At 44.1% G+C, this 10,941-nt stretch overlaps 1 protein-coding gene across 1 annotated transcript; it reads right to left on the bottom strand.

Annotated features, from left to right (window-relative positions):
* Nucleotides 1-421: 421 nt before the first annotated feature.
* On the bottom strand, nt 422-10,365 carry nags (N-acetylglutamate synthase). The gene is made up of 8 exons (XM_014204458.3): nt 9,866-10,365; nt 6,662-6,939; nt 6,348-6,561; nt 5,240-5,420; nt 4,150-4,189; nt 2,583-2,714; nt 2,067-2,249; nt 422-1,717 (listed from the first exon to the last, which is right to left on the bottom strand). Exons 1-8 carry the CDS (start codon nt 10,229-10,231, stop codon nt 1,543-1,545), a joined length of 1,569 nt encoding a protein of 522 aa, XP_014059933.1. The 5' UTR covers nt 10,232-10,365; the 3' UTR covers nt 422-1,542.
* Nucleotides 10,366-10,941: the final 576 nt, after the last annotated feature.

The following is a 10,941-nucleotide window of genomic DNA, read 5'->3' as shown; positions in this document are numbered from 1 at the left end:
ACCACATACTGCAGAGGGAAAACATTAGTTAACAGTGGTTAGTTTGTTAGCTAGTTAACATTTCACACAGATTACCAGGGTCCAGTAAGCAACTAACGCGTTATAACTTGAGGAACGTTGTTACCGAAAATCTCCCCCCTGACAGAATTCTCCCCCCCCCCCCCTTCTCAAACGCGTGCACACAATTCTTCATTGCTGCGACTTGCTTGCTAGTTGAGATATCTGCTCTTCACTCAGTTGTCAGTTTAGCCCCCCCCCAAAAAAAATAATCTCATCGGATCTACACAAATCACGTAGGTCCCCTATTTTGGATTCAAAACGGCGAATTTCCCCGAAAGGTGACTAGTTTGCATCCCTGTCCATTGGATTGTTGCAGTGAATTTAAGGCATTCACAGAATTCCAGACAGAATCCACAGTAGGTGTGTGTCAAAATGTCAACTTTAATTCCATGTAAAATGACACGTTGAACAATGGCTGATATCATTTTTATACATTTCAACTATTGTTCAAAATATGCATGTTGTAAACCTCCAGAATGTATGAAGTCAATTACTGTTTTTTGTCCCCCAGATGACTAAAGTCATACCCATTTTAAGTCAGTTAATTTGATTGGCAATCTTTTGTGCATTTAACAGTGGAGGTCAGCCATGTAAAAGGCTAGCTGCATTTTTTTTATATTACCTTGGTCCTTGAATGGACTACCTTAACTCCAAAACCAGCATTGAGTCCATTTGAAATTCTTGTTAAGATTCAAGTAAAAAAAGTCACATAAAAATTCAAACTTCACATTTGTTGTAGAGTTAAGACAAGTGTAAAAAAAAAAAAAAAAATTATACTGGCATTGACCACTGTGGTTAATGCAGCATGAAAGTGACCGGATGCTGGATATACACTGAAGAAATACCCTTTGAAATGTAAACATTGGCACAAGTCTCTTAAAGCGCCATCTTGAAATCTTTGTATTTGAAACATATTTCTGAAATGTAAAAAATTTTAAAAATTAAAAAATCCAAGATGAAAAAGGGAAGCCACTAAACTACTGAATACATTAATCGCTCATCATATATTTCTTAAATTAGATTTTGCGTCAGGGCTTTCTAAGGGCCAAATCATAACCTGAGATCTGCCTTCAACACTCACATATCCCCCAATGACATCAATGCAAGGTGCACATAGAGTGTGAGTTATGAGCATGTACCTCAATTTGGGATTTGGCCCAAGCACAGTAGTGGAATCAACTACATGAGGGGGGTGAATCCAGACAAAATGTACAACCTTTTCCACCAAACAAACCTTCAGCAGCCAGAGTGCTGAAGGCAGGCTTACTGCAATTCTGCCAGATCCAAATACAACCACCGCAGTCTAACCCAAGATGCTCTCTGGCACTCAAAACAAACAATGACCTACTGCTCCAAGCCACCAAGCAATACCACACCAAACTTACCACAAAATAGTTTGTCAATGGGAGGAACTGCTTATTTTAGCTTGATGTTTTGCAACCATTTATTTAGGCTTGGAGGAAGAATGTTGGGAGAATTCATTCAGGATCCTGGGGGGGGCTGCTGGGGGGCTCCCCCCATTATCGGACCGTGGAAGGAGTCTGGAACGCGTTTGGCATACTCTACGAGCTGGTAGGACTCCCTGATGTCTGAGAGGCCGAACCAAAAGACAATCCAGCTGCCGTTGACAAAGCTTCCATCGCAATGCTTGAAGTACCTGAGAGGATAGGTGGAGAAAAGGAAGGAAAAATAAATTCTAAAAAAAGAGACAACCCTGTACACAGCAGTGAGTCTAGGTGTTGGTTAAGGCAGGGACAACTAGTATCCAAAACATCTACATTCGAAAGACAGAGCTTGACTTCTATTTTTAATTCACAGTAAAACAAAACAAAAAAAAGCATTTTTTTTTGTAGTGAAAAAAAACGTTACACAAATTGCCCCGCAGAATTGGAGAGCAAATATTCTAGATACTCTCAACTTGACTGATACTTCAGCCATTATGTGGGGCCAAAACAGCCAAAAGTCATGTTTCTTGTGTCCATTGTGCAGTGTCATGTTCTTCTCACCAGGGGTTGATGCGGTTGGTGGCACGGGACCTCCAGAAGAGCTTGCCCAGGTCCTGCCTGATGCACTCCCACAGGATCTGGCTGGTGCCCTCGCCCTGCTTGCTGCTGCTCACCACAAACTTGTCCAGATAGGGTGTATCACTGCTCAGAGGCTCCCTGGTGATGATGGCTGCTGCACTGTACCTGCAGGTGATAGAACATTCCATGTTGTGGTTTCTTTGAGACACAGGCTAGGTTCCTGTTCTTTACCTACTCTTCTCCAGTAGTGTGAACTCGTTCACTCCTCCTCATGCATTGAAAATCATTGGGTTAGTGTAAGCATGGCTGGAGGGAGTTTCCTTCCACCACCATATTCCTCACAACATTTTTTTGGTTAATCTATGAGAGCGGTTTATACAAGTTTACACATCTGGAGAAGGGTAGAGAATCAGAATGTAGCCACAGATCAGCAAAAGACATAGAAAGGAAAAAAGGATGCCACACAGGAAGACGTGTGTGTGGTGTGTGTGTGGCTACCCTTCAGAGAGGTAGATGGAGTGGAGGCGGCCTTTGAGTGACTCAATGTAATCCTCCCTCAGGTTCTTTTCGAAAGACTTGTTTATCAGGGCCAGTAGGCGATCTAGGTCTATGTCATCCAGAGTGCTGTACCTGGCCAAACAAAAGGAGAGAGAGAGAGAGAGAGACGGTAGTTGGACACAGTAGTTGTGATTAACTTTGCATCACTTTTAACTGACACCTGACAAGCTCAACTATCTATGACAAGACCCTTGGGATGACAGGCACACAATCACCCGTCTCAAAGTCAGAATTAATTCAAGACAACTGGCTGACGGGGAAAAAGTCACCTTTCCCCATGCCTAATTGCACACATGCAGTGCACAAAAGATTCAAGTCAGAATTTATCTTATCAAACACTATAAAGCTGTAGTTGATTTGTTTCTTCCTGCGCAAGTCTTAACTTGCTAATTCTACATTTAGTTAAGGAGTTGTGGTTGTAGGAGCAGTATTTGTTCCAATGTCCTTGTTTCACATCAGATAGCACAACGGCCATCTGCACTGACGAGAGAAAAATACATCCCTTTAAAGATTGTACGATCTTCACCCCGAAAAGTAAATGTTTCATTAGGTTTTATTATTGGGCTCGTCATGAGGGAGTACATTGTGCACAGCCTGTGTGCGATTAGAAGTGGAAAATACCCCCTGTGATGTGTGAACAGACACTCGTCTCCCTAGACTTATTGTTCCAGAGCCATCACTGTAACAGGTGAAATTATTATGGTGCCGATACGAAAGGCTTAATGAGGAAACTAAGCGATATAATGTCAGAAATAAACGTCATGAGCAAGTAGCCTAACTGTTCCTAAATTTCACACAAAAATCTTGCACTGATGTCAATGGAAGATTTTTCGTAATAGTCAGGTTAAACATGCATGGCTCAAGTTAGGACGCTCCGCTCACAGTGAATAACACATCCAAGTTGAAAGCAAAATTGCAAGCTAACAGAGAAGAGAGTATGATAGAGAACTTACATATTTAGCTGGTTTATTTGATATTAATGGTTAACAATTAATATTTAACTAATAGTAACACTGTCCTGTTAGTGTCTGTGTTTTCATGGGCTCCACTAGTTCCCTGCAGCTAATCTGGACGTATGGTCATTAGAGACGGCTTGAGCTGACAAATGAGTTAAAGACCGCATTACATAGACAAGATGTGGTGGGTGTAACCGAGATAGCCAGGAGGAGTTTAGAACAATTCCTCATTATCTCTAAATCATCCTTGCATCTGGGAAACTAAGCCAGGGAGGGGTTAAGACAACAACCCAAGTGCAGATAACAACAGGATGAACCCAGAGTGGCTTATGATGCTCCTTGGTCTGCATGAGAGGGGATTGAACCAACCATGGCTGAGCATTGTTAGTGTCAGCTATATATAGTACTCTGCATTTGTGTAAAGGTTAGATTACTCGGTCGACCAGCCTCATTGCAATAATTAATCGATATTAAATAAAGATGATTGTTTGAAGAAATGACCAAATCTCTCGCAGTACTGAATTTCCACAACAAGAGACTGAAATACTCACTTGTGAATGGGGTCTCCATTTTTGAACAGAGTACCAGAACCTATGAAAACAGAAGGGGTGAAAGTGAACAATTGTGTACACAAATTCAGGAAGCACACATACACAGTAGCGTATGACTATCACCTTGCCCCATACAATGCAAGGTGAACTTGCTTGAAAAGTGAATTACCCAAGGACTGTTGAGGAGTCTGTCATTTCCTTGTGTCAGTACTTTGAGTGTACGGAATGGGATACATCTAACCAGTAAGGTCCATGAAGGATTGATTACCTGTCGTGTAGACTTTGCATGCAGTGACTCACATTACATATCTGTGCTGTATGATAAAGAAATGGAGCCACCCAGATCAATGAGTGCATCTTTAAAACCTCTGCTGTGCTAAGGTCACTTCTCAAAATACACATCCTAGGACCTTAACATGACCCTTGGTCGGATTTCAGGTGTCACAGATACACATAGATGCCATGCACAACATGAGCTGCATGCATGGACATACAGTCTACTACAGTGGAGGCTGCTGAGGGGAGGACGGCTCATAATAATGGCCGGAACGGAGCAAATGGAACGGCGTCAAACTATGTATTTGATACTATTCCACTCCAGCCAATACCACGAGTCCGTCCTCCCCAATTAAGGTGCCACCAACCTCCTGTGGTCTACTACACCTCGAGGGCCAGAGTGTCTCCTGGAGTCTGTTCTTTACTTCAATTCAGCGAGTAATTAAGAACTGGGACACCGGAGGCCGTATGTATGAAGTGTCTCGGAGCATAATGAATACGATTATATGCACAGGAAAAACCTGATCCCAGATCAGCCCTCCTACTCTGAGATGCCTGATACATAAAAGCCCCTGGGAGATTAAAGGGAAGCAGCAGAAAGGGAGAGAGCAGAAACTGACTCCAGAGGAATGAAGTTGCAGAACGCCTATGCCTGCCTTAAGGGGCCCCAAACTCTGCTCAGCAACATGAGAGGTGAGCCCCACGTGCTATCAACAGCAGCAATGACAGGTGCAGAGTGTGAGTGAGTGTGTAGAGAGCATCGGTTAGACGTGGGGGGGGGGGGGGGGGTCAAACACATACAGGTCTCCCTCACCCTTGTGGCTGAACAGCTCTGTGAGCAGTGTGCTGGCAGAGGTGATAACTGCAGAGGACTCGCAGGGAAGCTGGTTCAGGAGCTGGGCGATGGTGCCCACCCTCCGACGCTCAGCCAAGCTCAGCCACGGCGCCCCCGACAGGCTGGGAAGATCACCGGGCAGAGACACTAAATCCAGCACCTGATATGTGGACAGGAAAGTGGGACAGAAACACATCAAGGTGAACAACCTTGATAAGGAAGTAAATGAAAGCAACAAAACGACATGAGTTGAAAACAAATAATACTTGTGATATACAGGTAACTGACAATATAAAGGAAACACTTGAGTAAATGAAGATTCTGGCGGCTCGGTTATGGATTGGGGTGCATTTTCCTGGCATGGTTTAGGTCCTCTCATCCCCTTAGAGGGTAAGGTAAACACCAATAAATACACAGCCAGGCCTTCTGCGTGATCACCTTCAACCTATGGTGATCACTTCTATCCTGATGGGAGTGGCCTCTTCCAGGATGACAATGCCCCCATCCACAGGGCACGAGTGGTCACAATTGTTTGATGAGCATGAAAATGATGTAAACCATATGCCATGGCCGTCTCAGTCAGCAGATCTCAACCCAATTGAACACTTATGGGAGATTCTGGAGCGGCACCTGAGACAGTGTTTTCCACCACCATCAACAAAACACCAAATTATGGATTTCTCATGTATCCCTCCAATAGAGTTCCAGACACTTGTACAATCTATGCCAAGGCGCATTGAAGATGTTCTGGTGTTCGTGATGGCCCAATGTCCTATTAAAACACTATGTTGGTGTTTCCTTTATTTTGGCAGTTCCCTGTAGTCCTATACTGGAGAGCAGGCAGGTGTTAGGCCTCTTCTTTGATTGGCAGTAAATAGCCCACTGCTTCTAATGTACAGGAAATGTACAGAATTATCTTCTGTGAAAAGTCTGATGAGCCTACCTTCAAAGAGCAAAGATGACAGCGACAAGCTCCTTAACTACATAATGTAGGTCAAGTACCATGAACGCACATGCATTGAGAAAATACTTAACCTCTAGCAATCTGCCACCCAACCCCCCCAAAATAACCCCAAAATCAACCCACCTTGTGACTCTGATTGCGGAGGCCTCCCCAGCTGTTGAGGAACATGACTTTGAGTGGCTGCAGGACTTTGGAGATGGCGGCCGTGACATCCACCGAGTCCAGGGCCATCGAGCGGCCCGTGATGTCCCGCCCCACAGGGCACACTAGGGGGATGGCCCCGCAGTCCAGGCTCCACTGGAGCAGGCCTTTGTCCACTGCAATGGAGGACCCTGCACTGACAACACATAGGGCCGTTATTCCTCTTAAAAAGAAGACAAAACAAACGAGTAATATCGTAATGCAAAGGAGGATAGAGTAAGTGTGGTAGGGGAGACCTGCTTCCTTGGGGTGGATCCTGCACCAGCAGCAAGGCCTCTGCACTGAAGAAAGGTATGACACTGGCTGAGTGGTGCTGTAGGACCTCTGTTAGGGTCTGGCACCGCTGAATGATATCAGCCCTGGAGTTGGAAGTAAACCCGTCTGGGGCGTCGTCATCCTCAGGCCGTGACAGTCCCATCACCACCACTGGCTTCATGTCCATCCGCTGCAGAAACGAGAGCCCAAACGCCAGACTCTGCAGCATCTCTCGGCTCTCGAATACAGATTTGTCCACCTGACATGAAGATAGATTCAAATGACAGTGAACAAGTGCTACATATCAATAATTTATTAAAACTTAAGGGGCCAACCATTGAGTTTCTTCTTCTTTCGGATTTGGAGTGGCGGATCGCATCCAACTTTTAGGCGCATACACCGCCACCTACTGTACTGGTGTGTGAAGCCATTCACAGCCTATCTACATTACATTCTTGATACGGTAATAAAAAAATATGGGAAAAGGTAAATCTTCGCAATCCCAAGTATTTCTCTGCCGCCTCAATCTTTATTTTCTGTGAATTCCAATCCATTTCTGCAGTACAATTGACAATCGTGGCTATGAATGCTAAGAAACCCACCTTACTGAAGCACATATTATTCCCATCTCTCTATTGGTCTCTGCTTACTCACAGGAATCCTCTCAGTATCCCTCACCCTGTAACCATCTTCCCCTACTACTTCTGCATATGACACTTTCTGTACTACTATGACCATGGTAACCTCAACCTCACCGGACACCTCCGATCTCCAACCCCATGGGCACCCCCACAACTAACCACTTTCTCCAACGATACTTCACAGTCCTCCTGCACACTTCTCACGTCAAGGAATCTCTCTCCTACACACTGCTGCAACATGCCCATAAATTTCACACCTAAAACACTGTAGTATTTTCAGAACAGAATCTCTCACGGGATATCTTACACTTCCTAACTTGACCTTATCTGGCAAAGACTCTGCATCAAAACTCAGCAAGACTGAGTCTTCTCCGTTTCCCCATGCTCTCCTCCGGATCTGCGTGGCACCAAACGGCTGGCATCGCAGAGAACAGGAATCTTCCATTTCAACTGATCCCCCTTAACACTTAATGCCTCCCCGTTATCACTCCTTTCAACAGCACCCTGCTCTGGAGAGCAAACAAGTTACATTTCGTGTCCCTAAATCGCGTGATCCGCAGCACCCGCTCCCTGAAGAAACACAAATCACCACTAGTCCACTCAGTTAATCTCACCAACTCAACAGTCCCCAACCTCTTCTCTACCCAACCTGACACCACATATGGATCAGCCAAAATGCAATGATCCATTCTCTCCACAAATCTCACTCCCACTAGGCCAGAATCATCTTTTTCATCCTAGGGATGACGCACAAACTCTGCAGTCCTCACTGCAGGTACTACATCCATACTCTCGTCAGGTTTCATCGCTGAGCTACTAGAGCCCGTATCCCTCTTTTCGCACTTGACACCAACCTCCCTCACCACACTGCTTCCCTCTACACTCAGCTTCTTCTCGGTGGTCATCACTGCGCCTGCCACCACAATTAATTCACCCTCACTCTCTTCATGTTCACTTTCCTTCTCTAGCAAAACTTCTGTGCGATCCTCAATGCCATATTCCCTCAAAACAAAATCCAATTTCCTCCTGATCTGCCATCTTCTCCTTCACCAGATCTTCCAGAAGGCTTGTGCAATCCCCCCACTTCATATTTACCCAGAATATGCTCCTCTTTCTTCATTGTCTGCCATCTTCCCACGGAAGGATTACCAAGCGTTTGCTTGTCTTTTATGAAATATTTATAATAATAATCCGGCTCTCAAACTACCCCAAACAGATATAGCCTGTGGTAGAAAGAGTATGTGGCCTTTTCTGTAGCCTACAGGCTGGAGATAAAAATGTATGACAATGTAATGAGATGGAAACTTTTTACATAATACAGGTTTCTCCGATCAAATAGCCTAACCTAAATGGCACCCAATCAAATAAAAAAAATGCTCTGACATATCCTAAAAACAGGACAGGTCAAAGTAAAATGGACACTATGGAATCAACAAATCAACCAAATGGTTTTATAAAGCCCTTTTTACATCAGCAGATGTCACAAAGTGCTGTACAGAAACCCAGCCTAAAACCCCAAACAGCAAGCAATGCAGATGTAGAAGTACGGTGGCTAGGAAAAACTCCCGGCTACTCACAACTGCTATCCAGGAGTTGCATCCAGTGGGCTAAATTGTCATGATCAGTGGCTTCAAGTTTGTAACCTTACATTTTTTACAAGCTGATCATAGTGAAAAATAAAATACTTCTGCATTTCCAGCTGTGTAAACACATTGCAAATAGACTCTGAATAACTCCTCCTGATAAAGTTGGGTAGCTGATATAAATTACATATTTTAAACTTTCATTCAGATCTGAAAATGAACCTGATTTCAACATCTGGAAAAAACATATTTTAAACATAATTTTGCTCACTGGGACTATTCTAGTAGGGGAGGCAATTTGTTTATTGTCGGCAGAATGTCCAGTAGCAAGCAGCCCCGATGCGCAGTCATATTCCAGATATACTCTAACACACCTGATAAAGTAATCAAGGTCCTGATGAGTGGCTGATTAGAATAAGGTGTTCAAGCAGGGCTATAACAAAAGCCTGCAAGCAGCACACCTAGTAACTCTTCAGGAGGGTTGGCCACGCCTGCTCTAAAAGTGGCTGACTGGTGAACCTATCCTGTTCTTGATCTACAGTCACCTCACAATGTCAAGAATTAGATGCAAGCGCTACACTCCTGCCCATAAAGCTATGCAGCTCCAGCGAGTTTTGTTAGCGACTATTGTTTAAGGTTTGTGTGTAGCACACGAGCATTGTGCAGAACGTTAAACGGAGGAGATAATATTTGCCTATGAGCCACACGCTACTAGTAACAGTTAGCATAATTAGAATACGCAATTGGATAGGTTATCATGAGCTATTTAGCCAAGCTTGTTGGACTGGTACCAGGCAGTAGCTAGCTATAAAGATTCTCTGACAGCTGTACACAGCAATTATTAGTTCGCTTCAATCACTTGGTAACGAACGAACTATTCCGTTTGACATTTCATTCATTGTTCCCCTACAAAAAAAAATGCAAGTTACGCTGGCATTAGCCTAGCTTGGTAGCCACTTACCTCGAGCACTGCAAATGCTGGCGCTTGTGCCAAACTGGCTCTCTGAAATTGGGTCAACCAGTACCGAGCTTCTCGAGGGTCTCCACCAATTTCATTGAGAAACGCTTTCACATCCCGATAAATTAATGTGCGGTTTGGCAGAACGTAGCGGTCAGCGGCTGAGAAAGAGTTAGGGAACTCTTGCTGGGCCAAAGCCGGGGTTTTGCCTCCCTGGCCGGCCGCCTTTGAACTCGCCAAGCGTCGCTGAAGTTTTAACATTCGCTGGTGACATGTGCCCGGGACAAGCCCCGGTGAGGGGTTCGTCAAGTATTTACCAGCCATTACCATGACTCTACAACTGGAGGTACCACTGTTGACTTTAGCCATGTTTGCTGGCTAATACAAGTCGTTTAATAACTAGCTAAGTAACTAAACTGCTTCTACACCTCTAACACGCCTCAAAATATTACTGACAGACGGGTTTCAGGCAGAGGGATTTAACTAGTGTAGACGCCGGAAGGAGGGTACTCAAAAGGCGTGGTTACTCTCGCCAATGTGGTTGCCATAGACACCACTCAGCTTCATAGAAAGAGGGTCCGTTCTAGGTTATCACTCAAACTCCAGTTGTAACGGTGATTCCCCGAGGTAAAGTACGTTTTATATCAGACATTCACCGTTCGCCTATTTAAACGTTGACAATGTCAATTTCCTCTCTGATTACTACGAAGGATATATAATATATATTTTTACTGGGATGAAAGTGCGATCACTATAAGGGCCCTTGAGTTTCCCAGTGACGTGGTTAATTCCACCAATTCAATTGTTTATTTTGTATTTTAAAACAATTATAACCTTTTAACTGAAGTTCATCTTAATTTATTTAAGTACTGTAGCCTAATAAACTGCATGGTTTCCCGAGTCGTAGTGGGAAGACCACACAACATACCATCGCGTGACTCCAAGTTTACTTGGATATGATGGCTATTATGTCAATATTTGCGCATAAAGGCGTTTCCACCGCAATTTTCGCATAATTAACTTTACGACACACAAAAAAATCCACCCTGTCGAAAGAACAAATTGTCAGTCTGCATTTA

This window comes from Salmo salar, chromosome 06, assembly GCF_965601325.2.
Source record: "Salmo salar chromosome 06, fSalSal1, whole genome shotgun sequence".
NCBI classification, from domain to species: domain Eukaryota; kingdom Metazoa; phylum Chordata; class Actinopteri; order Salmoniformes; family Salmonidae; genus Salmo; species Salmo salar.
Note: the sequence above shows the minus strand (reverse complement) of the source record. Positions and strands in the feature narration are given on the sequence as shown.

Coding starts and splice junctions, on each gene's coding strand:
- nags (XM_014204458.3), bottom strand. CDS start 10,231: ATGGCTAAAGTCAACAGTGGTACCTCCAGTTGTAGAGTCATGGTAATG. Junction 6,940..9,865: donor CAGCATTTGCAGTGCTCGAG/GTAAGTGGCTAC, acceptor TCTTCATGTCAG/GTGGACAAATCTGTATTCGA. Junction 2,715..4,149: donor AATGGAGACCCCATTCACAA/GTGAGTATTTCA, acceptor TTGTTTGGCCAG/GTACAGCACTCTGGATGACA.